This window comes from Ascidia mentula, chromosome 1 (genome assembly GCF_947561715.1).
Source record: "Ascidia mentula chromosome 1, kaAscMent1.1, whole genome shotgun sequence".
NCBI classification, from domain to species: domain Eukaryota; kingdom Metazoa; phylum Chordata; class Ascidiacea; order Phlebobranchia; family Ascidiidae; genus Ascidia; species Ascidia mentula.
The window spans coordinates 4,743,352-4,763,282 of record NC_138566.1 but is presented as its reverse complement, the minus strand read 5'-3'; the positions used below and the strand labels follow the sequence as shown (position 1 = coordinate 4,763,282).

General features: G+C 37.9%; 2 protein-coding genes across 2 annotated transcripts; both read right to left on the bottom strand.

Moving 5' to 3' along the window:
- Nucleotides 1–495: 495 nt before the first annotated feature.
- Nucleotides 496–3,577, bottom strand: LOC145897377 (acyl-CoA desaturase 1-like). Its single transcript, XM_082985639.1, has 7 exons — nt 3,466–3,577; nt 2,965–3,110; nt 2,657–2,787; nt 1,755–1,960; nt 1,344–1,390; nt 805–984; nt 496–674 (listed from the first exon to the last, which is right to left on the bottom strand). Exons 1-7 carry the CDS (start codon nt 3,483–3,485, stop codon nt 496–498), a joined length of 909 nt encoding a protein of 302 aa, XP_082841765.1. The 5' UTR covers nt 3,486–3,577.
- An 11,333-nt stretch (nt 3,578–14,910) lies between these two features.
- Nucleotides 14,911–18,313, bottom strand: LOC145894140 (chymotrypsin-like protease CTRL-1). Its single transcript, XM_082982652.1, has 12 exons — nt 18,256–18,313; nt 18,018–18,124; nt 17,780–17,869; nt 17,371–17,503; nt 17,149–17,259; nt 16,988–17,049; nt 16,697–16,833; nt 16,512–16,613; nt 16,263–16,414; nt 15,960–16,108; nt 15,566–15,713; nt 14,911–15,005 (listed from the first exon to the last, which is right to left on the bottom strand). The coding sequence occupies exons 1-12, from the start codon at nt 18,311–18,313 to the stop codon at nt 14,911–14,913; spliced, it is 1,344 nt and encodes a 447-aa protein (XP_082838778.1).
- Nucleotides 18,314–19,931: the final 1,618 nt, after the last annotated feature.

The window sequence follows — 19,931 nt, the reverse complement described above, 5'->3', positions numbered from 1 at the left end:
TTTACTTGGCGGCTCCCAATGAGTCCATGTTTTTCATACGATTAAAAGACTTATCCGCCACACAGCGTACACCAAAGCCAATAAGCCGTTGGCAGACGCGGAAGTTTCCGTTAATTCCAGTTTCAGACGTTTTTCTTTGCCCAAACGTAAATTTGCGTTTATGTTGTATTGTGCTTATATTTCACGACACTTACTACTTTACCTAAACCTAAATTTTCGCCAATAGGATTTACCACCGCGCTACACGCGTTTGAAATAAGTCAAAGGATCTTACGGTGGTATGCAGAATCCCCGCCAAACTTCAAGCTCGGCTAAAGACCTTACTCGATTTGTCAGTAAAACAAAATTCTGCCGGTGAAAGAATTCATTTTTATCTGAAGATTTTTACAAAACAATAGTGCATGAAACAACATTCCGTTTAATACTGCACAACTTTACAGCAACCAATATGTGCGATACTATAGTCAGGCAAAAGCTTCGATGACCAGGAAGATTTTATTCCCCGGTTCGTTTCATGCGCGCTGCCACAACCTCTGGCGACGCCGTGCGGCGATGTGACGCAAGACCGATAAAAGCCATAAGATCAATGAAAGATGTTGTCATGCTTGCATGCTTTGCTTCGCTCGCTCTGTAGTCGTAAGGGAACGCGTGGTGGTAGTTGTGAAAACCTTCGCCTGTAAACAAAGCTGATATTATTTTTATCGAAAAATGTTGTAACTTATTCTGCTATGGGTGTAACTTGCGGTGCAATTGATGTAATTTGCATGAAAAATAGATCTGCATTAGAAGGAAAGATTCACCTACCAGCACTCAGAAGTGAAACGAAAAAGTTTTCAACCGGTTGAATGTTTTTGTCGTAAGGTCTCTGCCCCCACATGTGAGTCACACTGTTCACCATCAAAGTGCAGTTGAGTGTGAAGCAGTATCGGAACACGCACATCAGAATTGATAGGGCCAGGCTTTCACCCCAGATAAGTGGGATAGCTAAACCACGTGGATTATTTGTTAGTTCATCACCAGAATGGCAAAACAGCAGCCAAAGGTTAGTAATCATGGACACCCGATTACGAATACTGTTTTGGGAGAACATATGTTTTTTTCGTACAAGCACAGCTAATAATGATCAGTGAGCGGTAGGCAGTAATCTGGCTAATGAACCGTCAGTTACCAGCTACACCGATAAGACCTGATGTGTCGATACAATGTACTCAACTGTCTGCTGCTTACATATCGTTTAATAGTCTACTTGGTAAATTGGTGAAGTTGATGACGTTATGTTATGTACAGGAATTTAGACAATGCACCAGCGTTCAACTTTATGTTTGGGAAAATTCATGACTAACCTGTTGGTAAAATGAAACCCACAAACCAAAGCGAAGGCAAAGCATGTCTGTAAACAATAAAACGAAGTTTGTGATATAATGTTGTCTGTTGGATATGTGGTTTACACAGTAGTTGTAATGTCTAAAGCTGTGAGCTATGAGAAATCTTATATTCTGTATTATTGTATGTCGTACACTTATTGGCATTTGGTCACGTTATACAGTAAAAGCAAAATACAATACTTGAATTGTAATTTTTACAATAGTGGGAAATAAGGATTTAGTTCAAATTGAAAAAGGGAAATTAGAAAAAAATGAAACACAGTTACAAAGAATGAAAGGCTATTCAGAGCATTCATATATATTTAGTCCCATAGTAAGTCCACAAGTATTTTGAGCAACCGTACATAAACCTTTCACTTAAAAACTTACTTTCGCTGAAACATTACAACTTGGTCTTCGAAAATATCACTGAGGTCAATGCTTCTGCATTTTTGTACCACCATTGGGTTTTTCTTCATAAGAAGCCAACCGATGTGACAGAAGAAGAATCCTCTCTGTGAGTTGTGGGGATCGGCATCAGTGTCAGAATGTTTGTGGTGAACCCGGTGATCGCGAACCAAATCAAATATTGTGTTCTGTTGTAAAGAAACGTGGTAACATTAAAGATGGTTTCAAATAATTTACAAGAAGGGCGGAACAACAACACAAAATAAACAGCCACCAACCAACACCTCCCAGTGCGACTGGCTGCGAACCTACCGCGGACGGTGATTCTCCGTGAGGAAATCACCTTTACATGGGCGCCTGACTCGATAACCTTTATGGTTGTGTCGGTGCCCATGCCATTTTATTTCTTTGTGTATTGTTCACACGCGTAGTTGCTTTTTTTCCGCAAAATAAACAAGATTTGAATTAATTCGACTAAGTTTAGGAAACTGTGAGTCAAATGTGGAACTAGAAAAACAAACGATTTTTGCTGTCTTTCAACCAAACATACAAGTCAAATACCCACGAACCAAATGGCGAGCGGATCACAGAACGGTCAGACAAATACAAAGCTACAGAAACCGGAAAATCATGCTGGGCCACACCGTGTGAATGTCACTGAGAATGAGTCGGCTAAAGACGCAACATATCGATATTTTAACAACCAACATCACCTCCCCAGGCTTTTTAAAAAAATCAGTTGTTGGTAAATTCCTTCTTAAAATTCTCACATCCTATATTTACTTCGTTGTGATAGTGCAGTTTGCTTCGGTGTGATATTTACTTCGTTGTGATAGTGCAGAAACAAGCAAACAAAACAAGGTATAAAATGTTAAGTATCGCACCTGAAAAGACATGGTGTGGCAAAGTGCAAGAAATATACGAAGAGGCAGCTTTGCCTTGTATGTTCTGTGCGACCAAAGACGGTGCACTCCTGCAGTAATTCCAAGTCCTGAGACGTAATAGCAAATCACACCTGCGGAGAAAAGTTGCGGTTGCGAAAAGCCTACAGATGTGTGATGTACGAACAGTTTCATAAGTTATTTGTTTTTTAAATTTAAATATTGTTTGCACTGTTTCTCGTATAATTCGTTTTTATCCTTATCTGACTACTCGCCAACGATTATGAATTCGGAAAGTTGACAATTCTTACCCCAAATTATTGTGTTGGATTTCATTTTGTGCAGAACTGACAGAGTATAGAGACTAGCAACATGTACAGAGAACATCCAAACAACATTTCCCCAATATATGTTTTGTTCCTGTTTCATGTCTTGCTCCATTGATGGCTTCTTTTCGCTGTCCAATGAAGCACAAAGTTATATATAGGGCATAAACCTAATGTTGTTACATTACTATGTATAATAGAACAGTATTTCGAAATTGTCAACTATTTTCTATAGAAAACTGCTATAGCAGTAAAGTAAAAGTGTTACACATATAGTGCTACTGCCGTTGCCAGACTTTGTAAATTCAAACGAACTATCCTTCTGGTGCAAAAGTTACGCAGATTTATTGGAACCAACGTTTTGTCTTCTGTAAATTACACATAGTCGAGTCAATTATTTTTTTGAAATTGCTGAACACCAATGTTTTCACTAAAACGAATATAGCAGATAAAGCAATCCGGTCATGCTTAACTTTGTTTACTGACCTCGTGTTTTCTGATTCCATCTTACTTAGTTCAAAATTAGACAAGTTATTCTAAACATATTGCTGCTGTTAGTTAGATAATTCAAACTTTAGTTTACTTAAGCTATCATAAGGCGACCTGCCTGTTTTTATTTTAGCAATATTTTCTTCAACTGCTTTGTATTACTGCTAGTTCTACAAGTTTTGCATTATGCGGCATCGTCAGCTTGGTTATAGCAGCATTGCTGCATTGCAAACACAAGAACTACGTAAACCACGTTAAAACAGCGATTAACTCACTGTTATCCGGAGGTTGCGTGCATCTTGTTGGCATCCGGCATCATAATAAAGCGCGCGGTACATCACGTACGCGACATATGGTCGCTACGAAATACCAACTCTATTGTTTAAACGCTTTTGATATCATTAGGCAAATAGTAATACGAGCATTTTTGTTATCATATGGGGTTTCTGGTTGGAACCATTTTAATTTAAACATCTGTACACAAAAGTTTTTAATTTTGCAGCAAATAAATCAACCCTGATTACAAATACTGCACTCGCCACAAGCCCGTAGTTCCAAAATTGATAAAGTGGTGTCTACATATGCAAAATACATGCGGTGTTGCAAAGACATCATTCCTGATTTACCCACAAAAAAAGGGCACGACCGAGTATTTCTTCATCAACATCGAGGGGTATAAAGTGTATAAATGTGAGCATCAACATATAGTAAAATAATGCTAGTTCGGAAGCAGGTTGTTTGTATTATGCTACGTGTATGTCACGTCTATTCACAACAAATCCCTCAGTTGACTTTACATCTCATTTATTTTAGTTGATTTTGTTCGAATGAATTGAAATGTGTGCCGGTCAACGTCAAACATCGACGCGGGATAAATTTAGTAGCCCACATAACGTTCCTTTAAAGCGGAATTTACAATCCTGTTGCAGGTCCTTATTTGCGCACAAAAATGGCAATTTTGCTGAACAAGTCTGCACACACATAAAAAAAGAATCACGTATTTTAACAAACCATATTTAACACTCACGTCAGCTCTGTTGTTCTGCAGAATACTCAACAGTTCATCTTCATCCAAGTGTTGAAATACATTACTGCCCATGATTGACGAAAGATTCTGAAAAGTAAACGGTTGAGTATTCTGCTAAGTAAACGGTCCAGAGATTTGTGCAACGTCCCGACAATATAATCTCATTTACTTGTTTTAATATAAGTATTGTTTTTGGATGGTTTTTCGTTCGACATTTTAGTGTTAGATTTCACAAGAAAATGCACATCGATTGTCGGACAATATCAATACAGTAAGCGTTGTAAAGCATTGTGTTTGATAAAATGCAAGTACTTATAACTACGTACTCGTTAGATTCATGCTGTTAGTCGCGTCAAGTAGTTCAGTAACCAAGTCACACAGGTTTGAGATTAATTTTCCAGTGTATACATAGTTAAGTATTGCATCAAAAACAGTCGCACTTATTCCAGAAAGATGTAGCGTTGTCATGCCATGCTTTTCGACCTGCATGTACGTTTGCATTGAGATCATTCCAACGCGGTTTTAAACGTCAAAAGAGTAGTGTAGGATAACAATACGATTCGCATTTAAAACATCAGCACTAAATTACACAGAAACCTTGCTGGTTGAGCAGGTCCAACAGTTGTCCAGCATGCACAAGATCCACCTCGTTACGTGGTGTTTGGGGAACTGTCGCCATTATTTCTTCTTCATTTTACGCTGCTGGTTCAACTTCACACGCATATCGTGGAATCAACTAAAAGCGTGGACAAAAACACTCGCATTTAAACCCGTGAAAGCTATTATCAGCATTCAATCCCCCGAAGACCCCGCACCAATGTGACTCTTGCCACTAAATTTTTGCTTTTGTTCACGGAAACAGGATAGCGACACACTCCAGACATCAAACAATGGATTTTGTGTTGTGTTCGTTCAAGTCGGGTTTATTGCGACATAAAAGCGGTCAATATTTTTACCGAAAAACGGATTCGTTTCTATTATCAAAGCATATTTTGCACCGATGCTTGTAATGACAAAATTCTGGTATACCAAAATGATCGAGTGCCAACTATCTTTCGTTAATGCTTGTTATTCACCCGTCCGGTGCTCCCATAGCGTTTCTAAAAGTTGTGCCGTTACGAAAGTCACCTTTCGTCAAAAAATACCACACCCACAAACAAGCAGTTTTAAGCAATTCCTAAACTTGCTGTTTGTGTGGAATATTTTGTGAAGGATGCAAATGTATAGAAATGGGTGGAATGCATAGAAAATTCTATGTATTAGCTGCACTACAACAGTGTTTGTTATCCTGCAAGGTGTTTGTCATAATCACAAATAGGCAAGCCCAATGTATAACGCGTTTTTTTCTGTCAATTCGGTTCAAACAGACTAATTGGATGCTAACACTGTTGGCTTAAACATTAGCAAAGATACATTATATTCTCCTATACCGTGTGTCACCTTTACTAACCATATATGGCATGACATATGGTTCGTGACGTCAGTCGCAACAGAAATACGATATTTGAACACAATATGTTCCATCGTTGTTTTACGCCGACCGATTAATAAAAAAACTAAAATGTCCATTCTTAAAACACTATTAAATGTATTGAGTTTAGACGTGCTGATTTTGCTAACTTTTTTAGTGAGCTTTAGACGTACTTAAATTAATGAAAAAAAGAAAAATTTAATGAACGCAGATTTTTTTTCTGTTAGAATTGTCGGTGGCATGCTACCCGTAACAATTACTCATATATTAAACATCCAATTCAATTTGGCGGAAATGTTCAAAACTCGTTGGGTCACCAAAGAAACATGGATAGCACGGTGTTGTTCCACCAACACAAAGTTGCTTGGGACAAGCTGTGTTGCTGGCGACCATTAATTCTGTTGCAAAACTCACCAGCTGTTGGTATGTACGCATGTGTACGGATTATGTGTAATTCTCACCCACCGCATGGTTATATATATTTTTTTCAACCCTAATTGAATGTCGATAAAATGCGTCAGACATAAGCTCAACTTGGTCAATCGGAAACTCTACCGTGTGTCGATTTTGCTTGATTTTTCGGAAACTCAGCTCAGCAAAATGTACGCTTATATTCACGGGTACAGTAAACGTAAAGCGTTTTGGGGGTGAAGAGAGGAAGATAGGCTACTTACTATGAGTTCGATAGTTCTTGTTGCAGAGATAACAACAAATACGGCCTTTCATTAGAATGTTGTAGCACTGTATAATTTTGTGGGCGAAAAGTCATGCGAAGTCTTTCGAGGGTAGGTCAGATTACTTAGGTTTGTGAAGGTTGTAAACTGAAATGAGAAACCTAAACAAGTATTCTTAGTTTTATTGTAGAAATAGCGTTCATGATGTTAATGAATTGGATTCTCCAAAGCTCTTTTTCTAATATTCCTTGTTTGTTTATATTGTTTTTAACAGGCAAAAGGCTTCTTTATTCTACATTGCATTGTGTCCGTAGGTCTGATTTCAATCAGTTGTAGCAATCGAATTCAACCATGACAAACAACACTACATCGTTTAAAGATTTTTCGAAGCTTTTAAGCCAATCAATCCAGTGGACTTTGGCAGGAATTATGTACTTAGTTATTGCATACCTCCTTCTAGTCTCAAGTGTGTTCCAAACCTGCTCAACGAATCTTCGCCTTAGACGAAGCAATAGAATATGCACCCTTTCGATCCTCTTGATGACTATATCCTTACTCCAAACGACCTTGCTCATGACCTTGAACAATCTCAACGACGGCCTGTGCACGTGGATTTCCAATATACAAATAATCGCGACCAGTGCATCGCTTTACTGTGTGTACCTGTCTTTGTGGGTACGACAGGATGAGGTTTACAAAGAGGTTCACATTAACACACAGTGGGTAAGGCATGCACGGATTTGCAGCAAGATGGTCATAGTGGGTCTCACTGCTTGTTTTGCTCTGCTATCAATCGTAGTCTTCTTGACCAAAGCCGTATTTGTTCCAGGCGAACCATGTATCAGATCCACGACAATGTCGAACTTCACCATTACCTTTACCTTGAGTATGACCGTATTTCGGCTTGCGCTTCTTGCTTTGCATATTCTTCCGCTCACGAACTACTTTTCACACCTCACTGGCATCAGGGATGTTTACAAACGTTGCGCGCGCTCTGCTGCCATCTGCCTTCTTACAGATATTTCAAAGGTTTTGATGTCCGCGATTGCACCAAGAGTAGTGCGCAATTACGATTCGGTAACACGTGTCACTTCTATTCTTGTTATTCAATTTTTTTTCATGATCAACATCTTTTCCCTGATATTTTCCTTTCCCGACTACAAGCAGCGCTTCTTTCCCTTCGGGATGATCGATATTTGTGGATCGACGAAAGTAAATTCGATCGAATCTTGCCCCATGGACGAAAACTTCGTTCCAAAACAAGCTTTCGGTGAGACTCATGATATCGTGGCTACCGTTTCTCAGCAGATCAACGACCAATGTCCCTGGGATTCTAATAGTTTAAATGTTCCAGCTGGCCCAATGTAAAAGAAAACATAATATATCATACCGTAATTGTTTTTTATTGAGGCGGGCAGCATTGGTCAAGCGTTCGACCTATATACCCGGAAGAAATTCTGACCGGAGTTTGTTACCAGGATATTCTGGGTTTAAATCCCAGTGTGGTGATAAAATGCACACATTGGTCTACGTGGATGCAATTCACAATAAATCTAGGAGACTTGTAGATAATAAACTGCTTGTGTCATACACGTCAAGTGCTGTATATCATTTTTTGGATTGAAAATGTGCTTTTACTCGCATTCTTGACCGAAACCTACAATAATATCACAGCCGATACAAACGAAGAAATTACGGCACAATATTTTTATGTGTTTCGAAATTGTGTCATGTTGTAACGCTGTGTTCATTTTCGCCCAACAAATCACTGATAATTCCATTGAGCGTATATTGAACGATTTTTCTTGCGGAGTACGTTATTTTAAACATTCAACTTATTTAGCATGAAAAGTTACTGACGCTGCCAGGCATATTTTATTGCAAAATATTGTTCATTGCTTGATTTACATTTCATACCTCCTAATGAAGGCTGCTGCATAACAGCCGAAACGTCTGGAAACATCGATAAAATATGTTTGCCAGAAGAACAGTATTTAGCGATTCAACTTATTTGGTATGAAAAGTACCATGTGTACAGAATACAACCTTTAAAACAAGTGATTGATTTTATTGAAAGGATTAATTAAACTTTGGTTTCGCTAAAGTATTATGTATTTATCACCTTTGCAAACGTGCGACAATTATTTAGGTGCTTAATAAATGACGCCTGCCAACTTCCAAACGGAAACGCTTTTTATTATTTGAACATTCCTGATTTGCAACTTTTGCAGAAAACTTTGTTTGGTTGTGTTTTTAAAGACGTCAGCAACACAAATTAATTAGATCAAATAGAGCAGTGAGGTCCAACTAAATTTTGTCGCGGACCGTAATATACACATAATTAGTTTGTCCCGCCAACCAGTGATACTATAAAAAATCTTAATTACACAATACGTTTTTAAGAAATATATGTATATAGGTTCACAGGCTTCGCAGCCAAGGTATTGCAGCCAAGCTGGATCAGCCACTTTTTCCGACAAGTCGGAGCAAGATCTGAAAAATCAAGCTCCCGGTGAGGTTTGAACTCACGACCCTGGGCTAACCAGGCCCAACGCTCTACCAACTCCGACTTGTCGGGAAAAGTGACTGATCCAGCTTCGTTAAACATTTCCACAATTAATCAAAGTTTGACAACTGCCGCAGGCTGAGAAACATGTTGGTCTTTAGGCTGGATCTATCACATTTCCAGGAAATATCTAAGACAGCGTGTTACTGTAACATGTCAAAAACTATAAACGTTGTAAAGCAATGTGTTTGACAAAATGCAAGTACTCAAAACTACGTACTCGTTAGCCTTATGCTGTTAGTCGCTTCAAATAGTTCAGTAACCAAGTCACCGAGGTTTGAGATTAATTTTCCAGTGTATACATAGTTAAGTATTGCATCAAAAACAGTCGCACTTATTACAAAAAGATATAGCGTTGTCTTGCCATGCTTTTCGACCTGCATATGTGTGTGCATTAAAAAGTCGCAAGAGATAAACAAACGGATAAACGTGTAGGAAGTCAGGGTGTAGAACTCAAACAGTGATGCGTGCCATTTTTTGTGGAACTTTTCACTATATACGATATACGGGTAATGTAGTACAATCTTTGTTATTATCCTTCCTTATCTAGAATTAGATACAAAGGCTGAAATCAACAAAGCAGCCATTGAGTACAGCAAAAACTAAAATCCCCCTGCGTGGGTTGCCGTAATTCAAGAAAACTTGGAAAACAGATCAGGGATCCTGAAACCTTTCATGCTCGCGCCACACTCGGATCCTCTCAATTCGTTTGCGGTGCATCAAGCCTTTTAGTTAGTTTAAGATATAAATGGAAACAATAGGTGGTCCTGGTTATGTGAACGAATTGCTTTGATTCGGAGCTACTTTTAGTTTCCGAACGTTGTTTCAGCTGCAAATGCATAGAAATTGGCGGTCTTTATGTATTAGCTGTACTACAGCAGTAGTTTTTTTCCTAATGTAGTTTGTCATAATCAAAAATGTGTAAGCCCAATGCATAACGCGAATTTTTGTCAATTCGGTTCAAACAGATTAATTGATTACTATAACACTACTGGCTGAAACGTCAGCAAAGAAATATTATATTCTCTTATACCATATGTCACTGTTAACCCCGATGCCATAAGGCATATGACATATGGTCCGTGACGTCAGTCGCAATAGAAATACAATAATTAAACACATTTTTTTTCCGGTTGATCCATAAATAAATCTAAAATGGTCATTCTTAAAACACCATTGAATGTATTGAGTTTAGACGTACTGATGATGCTAACTTTTTCAGCAAGCTTTAGACGTATTAAAATTAGCTGGTTAACTAAAAAACTACTCAAGGTTATACATCCATGTAACAAGGCACAATACAATGAACGATCTTAGTATTGTATTTCTCTGTTAGTTTTGCCAATCTCGTGACAACATCTCATCTATTTAATGCCCTATTATACAGAAATCTTTTACTCTCCACTCGTCTGGTCAGGCCCCACAAGAGGGGGATGCTGCGCCCAGGACCCTAAACAAACTATGGGGGCCCATAAATTTCAAAAGAAGGCCAAGGAAAACCACTTTTGCCTCAAAACCAAGATATTTCTGTCGTAAATGTTGTGTGCCACCAGTAGTTTCATAAAGTAAGGACCCTGCACCGGCACAAATTTTATCTTTCAATGACCTGCAAGAAATACGATAGCAAGGTTGCTTGGGACAAGCTGTGTTGCGGGCGACCATTAATTCTGTTGCAAAACTCACCAGTTGTTGGTATGTACGCATGTGTACGGATTATGTGCAATTCTCGCCAACCGGGGTCATTTATATTTTACAACCGTTTATCCGAATGTCGATAAAACGCGTCAAACATTTGAACCTAAAGCGCTTGGGGTGCAGAGATAGAGAAATAAATTACTTACTGTGTGTATTAAACTTCTTATGGCAGAGCTGATAAAAAATGTGGGCATTTAAAGAATGATTAGCATTATAAAACAGAAGTCATATTCGAATTTTGTGGGCGAAAAGGCAGGTAAAGCGTTTCGAAATGGTCAGATTATTAGAAAGTCAATAAAATGTCAGAATTAGTTCGGGAAATAAGCAACAGAAATAAATATGTTTAGTTTTATTGTTGAAATAACGTTGGTGAATTGGACTCCTCCATACCCTTGTTTCTAATATTCCTTGTTCGTCGTTGTTTGTCAGGCAAAAGGGCTTTTTTAAAGTCTATGTGCTCGTAGATTGGATTCTGATTTGTTGTAGCAATCAAATTTAACTATGACAAACAACACCACAACGCTCGAAGATTTTCCGAAGCTTTTAAGCCAATCAATCCAGTGGACGTTGGCAGGAATTATGTACTCAGTTATTACATACCTCCTTCTGGTCTCAAGTGTTTTCCAAGCTTTCTCAACGAATCTTCGCCTTAGACGAAGCAATAGAATATGCACCCTTTCGATCCTCTTGATGACTATATCCTTACTCCAAACGACCTTGGCTATGACCTTGAACAATCTCAACGACGGCTTGTGCACGTGGATTTCCAATATACAAATACTCATGGGCAGTGCATCGCTTTACTGCGTATACCTGTCTTTGTGGGTACGACAAGATGAGGTTTACAAAGAAGTTCACATTAACGCACAGTGGGTAAGGCATGCACGTATTTGCAGCAAGATCGTCATTGTGGGTCTCACTGCCTGTTTTGCATTGCAAGCAATCGCAACCTTCTTGACCAAGGCCGTATTTGTCCCAGGCAAACCATGTATCAGATCCACGACAACGGCGAACTTTTCCATGGCGTTTAGCATGGGTATGACCGTATTTCAGCTTGCGCTTCTTGCTTTGCATATTCTTCCGCTCACGAACTACTTTTCTCACCTCACTGGCATCAGGGATGTTTACAAACGTTGCGCTCGCTCTGCTGCCATCTGCCTTCTAACGGATATTTCAAAGGTTCTTGCGTTTGCGAATGGAATAAAGGCTTTGCGCGATTACGATTGGTTGACCTTTGGGATTTTTTGTCTTGTTATTCAATTTTTTTTCACGATCAACATCTTCTCCCTGATATTTTCCTTTCCCGACTACAAGAAGCGGTTCTTTCCCTTCGGAATGATCGACATTTGTGGATCGACCAAAGTAAATTCGATCGAATCTTGCCCCATGGACGAAAACTTCGTTCCAAAACACGCTTTCAATAGTAACGTGGCAACCGTTTCTCAGGAGAGCAACGGCGAGAGTTCCAGCGGTTCGAATAATCTGCATGTTCCAAGTGGCACAGTGTGAATGAAAACATTGTATGTGATAAAGGCTGCTGGCGATCGGCAGCATTTGTCCAGCGTCCGACCCATAAACCCGGAAGATAAACCCGACCGGAGTTGCGAGGATATCCTGGGTTTAAATCCCGGTGTGGTGATTCTTGTCCACAAACCTATCACCATTGCGGCGGATTGCGAGGCGAAAAGACGGGAATACAAACGAAGAAAATAAACAACAAAATATTTTTTTCAGTGGAATCGTTGATTTCCGAGGACAAATATATATCGCTATGTGGTCTTCAGCAAAAGGAGGAATTAGCTGTGGTGATAGAGATTCCCATAACTATGCTTGACAACAATATTCACTTATTTTTATGTAACGCCATAAGCATATGTTCGTAGTTGTGACATGTTGTATTTATGTAGTTATTTCGCTCAACCACCGTTCATATTTTTATCACGCTTATATTGAACGATTTCCTTTGCATAGATTATTTCCAACATTCACCATTTTTTCTTTGTAATGCAACCTGTATTGCAAGTAATTATTTTAACCTTCTTTATAAGGATAAGTTTGGTACCGCTGCAGCATTTATCACTTTTGCAAACCTACAACAATTAATTATGAATGACGCCTGCCAACTATCACGCATTTGACGCAACGAATCACGACAATCCAGGCAAAACTGCTACAATGATGCAGTAACATGGAAACAATTTTAGTTACTTGCACATCCCTGATTTACAACTTCCGCTTGAACTTTGTTTAGTTGTTTATTTAAAGACATCAGCAACACACATTAATTGGATCAAATAAAGCAGGGTGGTTAAACTAAATTTTGTCGCGGACATAACAAACCATTAGTTTACTCTGCGGGCCAGAATTACTACAAAAAATGTTGATTGCACGCATATACAGAATTGTGGAACGAATATATTTAGATACAGATTTTACACGAATAACACAACTTAATCTTTATTCAATGCGACATTTGTGGCTGAACTGCTTTTTTAATGTGTCCACGCGGGAATTTGGTTTGTGGCAATGCGAATACAGTTGTACAAAGTTGTGTTTCAAAGTCAGCTTAGAATTGACGGGCCAACGAAAACTAACGCGTTAAAATTATGCAACATAATCATGTCAAACGTCCATCGTCACAGCAAGCAACATAAAAAGTAGCAAATATGCAAGATATATCCAATGGGAATTTTTGGAATGATAAGGTGTGATGGGACTTAGACAAACATATTATATACTCATGTCTAAGATCAGCAGCTCCGTACCACGTTTCCACAACTAATCGAAGTTTAACAGCTGCAACAGGCTGAATAAACATGTGCTTTCTAGCTGGAATTCTCACCAACTTTTTTACTACAATCGCCAATTGTTCCGATGGTAAGACCCATCGTTGCATTTAATACTTGTTAATACTATAACGAGAACGCACTCCAAAAACAAATAGCGCAATGCACCAAGCACATAGTATATCAACGTGCCTTTGTGTAACATTTCTTTAGTTCAGATTAATAATGTAACCCTGTGTTGACTGTAACAACATTTATGACAAACTTCATGCCCACCCATAACTTGGTACCAGATTACTACGACTTAAGTCAAAAAAAAAACAGTATCTTCCCCACCTTAGAGTACGAAGCAAAATGTTTAAATCTGAAACACTTAATTCTAAAACAGAATTTGAACAATGGGTGCGATCGCCTCCCGATCCAACCCCTATACACAGGTAGGAAAAACACTAAAAGTTGATGCGATAAGACTTTTGGAATTCTTTGACTCCAACCGTAAATACAAGTCGTGATTGCAATTTAATCCTTGCGTACCCAACGACCATCCCCTCGAAGGCTATTGCAGCAATCTAAGTTATACACTCATACGCTCGACTATGTGCCTTCTTTGTAGCTCGCTTTGTCACTTAACACCCTTGCCGTCTCATATAGGAACGCGCTTTTTTTTTACAAAACTTTTGCAGAAATGTTTAAAATGCATTAGCAAAGATTTGAAAGAAGTGTCTCACTGGCATATCTGCAGCATATCTAGAGAAGTTTTACTTCGAAATTCTCACTAATCAACCCAAACCGATGAACACGTACAAATGTTCGAGGTGATTACTTAATGAATGCGTTTGTGTTGCTCCACGGAAACGAAAGTTTGCAACATTGCGTGTTGAAATCTCAATGAAAAGCCAACAGGGAAATCGTTGCTATTCAGCTGGACGGTACATATCGGTCCTGTTTGCAAATTTCTTCACCGAAATCAAAAATGTTGCAAGTAATTAAAGTGTTCGAAACACAAACATTAACACAAATATCTTCTCGCTCATAAACTGTTTTTTTATTTTTACAACACGTCCGTTTCGTAGTTTATTTGTACAAGTTGCCACCAGAAATTCGTTATAGCGAAATAGAGAAAAAGTTGTACAATATAAATATTTCATTTAACACAAAACGCTATTTACATAATATACAATTTGTGCATTAAAAAGTTCCAAAAGGCGGAAATTAGCGAGGAATTATTGCCAGTCCAAAACGAAATACCCAAGACAAGCTCCGAACACGAGAATGCAGTTTGCATTCCACTTCAAAGCACCATCGGTTGGAACAAAATCTGCATAAGAATAGAATTGGTGATAAACATGCATTCAACCGTGACTTAGCTTCAGACCTTCGGCAAATTATTGGCATACAACGAACCTAACAAGTATTTTACAGAAGATGGGGAAAGGTAAGTTGCGTTTCTGGACAATTTCGCGTGATTTCGGGTAACATCGGGTATTATCGGGTAATTTCGGGTACTCTTTCATGGTTGATTATCACCGTTTTACGAAGTGTTGCGGCACACAACGTATAAGACAATCCGAAGAAGGTTGTCGTAGGCACGAACAATTACAAAAAACGGTGTTGTCTGGGGGTCTGACTTTTTTCACAGGACGTTAGGCAAAGCCATTAACGGCAAAAAACCTTTACTTCCTTACCATCGATAGTGGTTGTAACAGAAGAAGTGGGAAATGTTACCGTCACTGGCGTGGAAGGAATCGATGAGGTTTTGACGTTTGTCACTATATAAGGAAGCTATATTTCATTCCTCAGTTGCAAAAAGCCAACATGACATAAAACTTCAATAATGTAATAAAAAAAATCCAGACAACATAAATTGCAATTTTCCACCTTCTCTGATCCATGCTGCATATTTCGAAACGCGGGTGTAAACTCCAGGTTTTCCTGCTTGAGCACAACCTCGTCCGAATGATGTTATACCAAGAAGGAACCATTGAGCTTCGTTGATGTAACAAACCAGTGGACCACCGGAATCGCCCTATTTTAGGTGTTTATACTGACCATTACAAAAAGAAATAAGAAAAGATTTTTAAACAAAAACAAAAAACATGTCGTTTGCCTGAAAGTAATCGTCAAATGCACAAACATTTACGAAAGATGTTTTTAAATGTTGCAACAAAAGCGTAACACTGTTTTAGCGTGGATTGTACTCGCAGTAGAAATAAAATAGGGTGGCAAAGTTTGCAATCACTGCAGTTCTACACATTTTTAACAAAACCATTACCTGGCATGTGTCAACACCACCGTTGGTGAAGTCGCCTGCGCAGATTTGAGAATCAATCACACCACCTTGAACCGCATTGGAACACTGAGTTTGATCGACTATCGGAAGTCTTACTTGCTGCATGATGTTTGGTGTGGAAGAACCAAAAGCTTGCAAAAGATTAAAAAAAATGATATCTACACCGCACAAATATTCGTCTCTTTTTAGAAGTAGGCTATCCTAAAGAATTATTTTTTATTTTTTATAATTTAAAAAAGTTTCTGTTTTCATTTATATGTAGGCCTAAGCTTTTATCCGGTTTACCTAAGGTTCCCCAACCAGTAGCTATACAGATTTCTCCAGTTGGTATATCAAAACTTAAAGAGTCATCAGGTAAGCATATTGGCCGAACTGTGGTGGAATATACCAGTGGGGTTGTAAGGCGTAGTAGGGCAATGTCGTTTCGTAGATTAGTGCTAAAATAAATTAGGTTTTTTTTACGCGGACAATGTAACTGGGTCAAAACGATTGAAGAGGGTTAAATTATTTCGGGTGTAAAGCAAGATGGCTTACGAATTATAATCTGGATGAATTGTTGCTGATGAAACTGAAATGGTTTGGATTCCAACAGTTTGCGTCCTCTTCTGAAGTCCAGCAGTTACACTTAAATCTGATCTGTGGTTATCAAACATTAATGCAACAACTTCAATATGTAAAAGTAACAACATCAATTTTTACATATGATTTAGGGTACTGACATATCACCAGTTGTACAATGGGCAGCTGTAACAACCCATTCGTTGCCTATGATGGAGCCCCCGCACCCAACTGACAACCATATTTGCCACGGCCAAGAGCCAGATGCTGCATTGTTTCCACCAACTATTCTAAGGTCCTGCAGGATAACGACACAAAATCGATTTTTTTTCACAAAATTTAAAAAGTTAATTTTTAATTATGTTGAAATAACATGTATTTTAATCATTGAAAGCGACAAATAAATATAATAAATGTAAAATAGTTTTCTACACAAAAGAAAAATTTTATACCCAAGCAAAGGTAGGTGCAACTGCAACACTTCCACATTCGTCATTGCTTGCAACAACTTGCGCTAAAACAAGTACAAAAATATACAAAAATAAAACGAAGGATTTCCTTACAGTTATATTTCATCAAAACAGAATAGTGAATAATGAATATTAATACTTACAACACTCAATTTCGTCGCTGTCGTCTTTACAGTGGCGGATGGTGTCGCATTTTTGGGTTAAAGGTACGCAATTTCCATTCCAGCAAGTATGATAATTGAAACCACATGCATCTGAAAATGTTTATTAGCAATTTTAAAATATTATAACTACTATTTTACTACTGTTACTTATTTGATGGCGTTTATAACAAGATCAACAGGAATGCATTTGTATGCTCCTACCAGACATTTCCCACTTGACTTTGAAACCTGTTGCATTTATAGTGGCATCCGTCTTGAAGTCAAGTCTCACAACAGAACTGTTTGCTTGAAAACTCCTTGGAACCACTGTGCCGCACAACCGTCTGCTGTTGAACTGTATGCAAAATTTTAAAATTTCAGTAATTGATTGAGTTTGTTATTTTGTCTTAAAAGTAAAAGTTATTAAAAAAAATGATTAGAAAAAATTGCACGTTCAAAATATATCTCAACATTCAGATGTTTCAGAATATTTGAACATTTGTAGAATATGCGTGCCTAAAATTTACAGTGAAGCATAGTCACTTTGCAATTAAAGAATTTCATGCCAATAAAAAATGCTAAGGCCTTCACTTCTGCTTGTTTCAAATTCTCTGTAATTGTTGAAACTTACCAATTCACTGCCATCGTATACTTTGAGACTGTCGAATCTGCAACTTCGATGAAACTCGATCGTCATGTTGAGAAATTCAATTATTATTACCTGCAATTGTAATATATAAAATAATAGTGACAATAATAAATAATATCACAGCTAACAGATTATTGTCAACTATTTAGAGTTAAATTTCCAATTGCAACATTGCCCCTATATTATGGGTAACCTTGTTTGGAGCCGCCGAAATTGTTACATTGCAAAACAAATTATTTCCGTAATTTGATGGATAATTGGGGGATGTTAATATTCCGGACTCAGCAGTCAAAGTAGTTGCCTGGCAAATGTCGTACTGTTCAGCACCTAGAAATATATATTGTTTTGAAACGTTTATTGTTGTGTTATTACGTACATTTATTCTTTGCCTAAAGCAAAATGTAATGTAATACATAACCTTGTAAAGCAGGCGAGATTTATTTGCCTACTTATCCTACCTTCAATACTGAAGACTCTTGCAACGAAAAACAACATGAGCAAAACATTGTATTTCATGTTTGACAAATGCCGAACGCACAGTCGATGTTAAAGCAATTTGCAAAGATATAGACGTTGCATTGATACACAGCTATCTAAGTTGCGACAGAGACGTTGCCTTGTTCGTTCAATCCAGATATTTAGACACGACTGCAACATAACAGTGGAATCGCAGTTTTATATGATATACTAGCGTAAAAACAGAACTTATTAAGTCTTAAAGCCTTATTAAATCCTGTACGTCAAACTTTTTTCAACGAAAAAATCTACACCGTTAGTCGAATCCTGTTTATTTCACATTATTCAATCAGCACAGACATTGATAAGTCAACGCTTCCGGCAAAATATTCCGTATTTTTGTGTCATTCTACACTTGTGGTGATGTTAAACGTCACAAGAGCCCCTAAAACATTAATTGTTGATATATATATAAATATGCATTTGTATGATGATTTCGCAGTAATCTATTTGTGTGATGGTATTGCGGTTTGTTGTGCAAAACGTTTCTTTCGTTACAGTAAGAAACCATAATACGTTTTGCAAGCAACCTTAGCATGAAAAACAAACTGATTTTCGATTGATTGTTTAGTTTTCCATAATTGCCTTTGGTTGCCATCCCTGTTTTTTTTTGCAAGTTCAGTCAAATCGTTTGCACGTCATGAAACAGGTTTGGAGCAGGTGTTCACGTAAGCATAATGAAAAAAGTTGGACTGCAGTTTGCAAAAATCCTAAACTATGCTTTTTTACGGAGGACAGTGCACGCCCTGCAGACTGGTTCGCATATCAAAGCATGGGGTTACAGTATGAATTACTATGTCATTTCAACATACATGTAGAGTGGAAATAGGTGTGTGTAAAGGTGCAATGTTTTCCCGTTTGCCAGCATTCATTTGGTATGGGCAATGCCTTACCGTTCCAACCACCCATGTACAAGGAATAACAAATGTCAATTTTACAAACAAAGCACAGAATATTACAGCTAAATAGTATAGTATTCATAACAAAGGGCCCAAAAACAGTTCTCATAACATTTTTGACACAACAGAAAAGATAATTGCTCCACCATTACAAAGCTCATTAAAAAAACCTTTCCAAAGATGCCATACTTGTCTTAAAATTAAATAAAACTAGCATTTAAATTTAGCAAAACGTTATCAAAGTCATAAAACCACGAATCTTGCTTGTGTCAGTAAATTTTTGGTACATCACAGTTAACCGCAAACTGTGTCATGTCTTGGTTTGTTCTCGGTTTCTTTTCGCTCCCTAATCAAGCACATAATTGAGCATTATGTTTGCCTTTACTCTGCACCACTGCTGCAATATCATTTATACATTTGCTGAATTAATGAAAATTTTTCTGTTTGTAGGACAAAAATTTAAAAAGGGGACAACATTTTTGCCACGTTCCTCTTTCAACTATTTTAAAAGTTTATACACACCAACCCATGTACGAAACACTTGTTCTTGTTTATTCGACAGCTTCCTTTTTAGTCTTTCACGTTTTCATCTGTGTCACATTCCATTGCTTCATGATTCACCATACACCTGTCTTGGTAAATTGTTTTTTATTTAATTTTATTATTGTTTCGAGTGCACCAGTCACCACACGTTGATTTGTTATCGCTTCGCTAGCTAC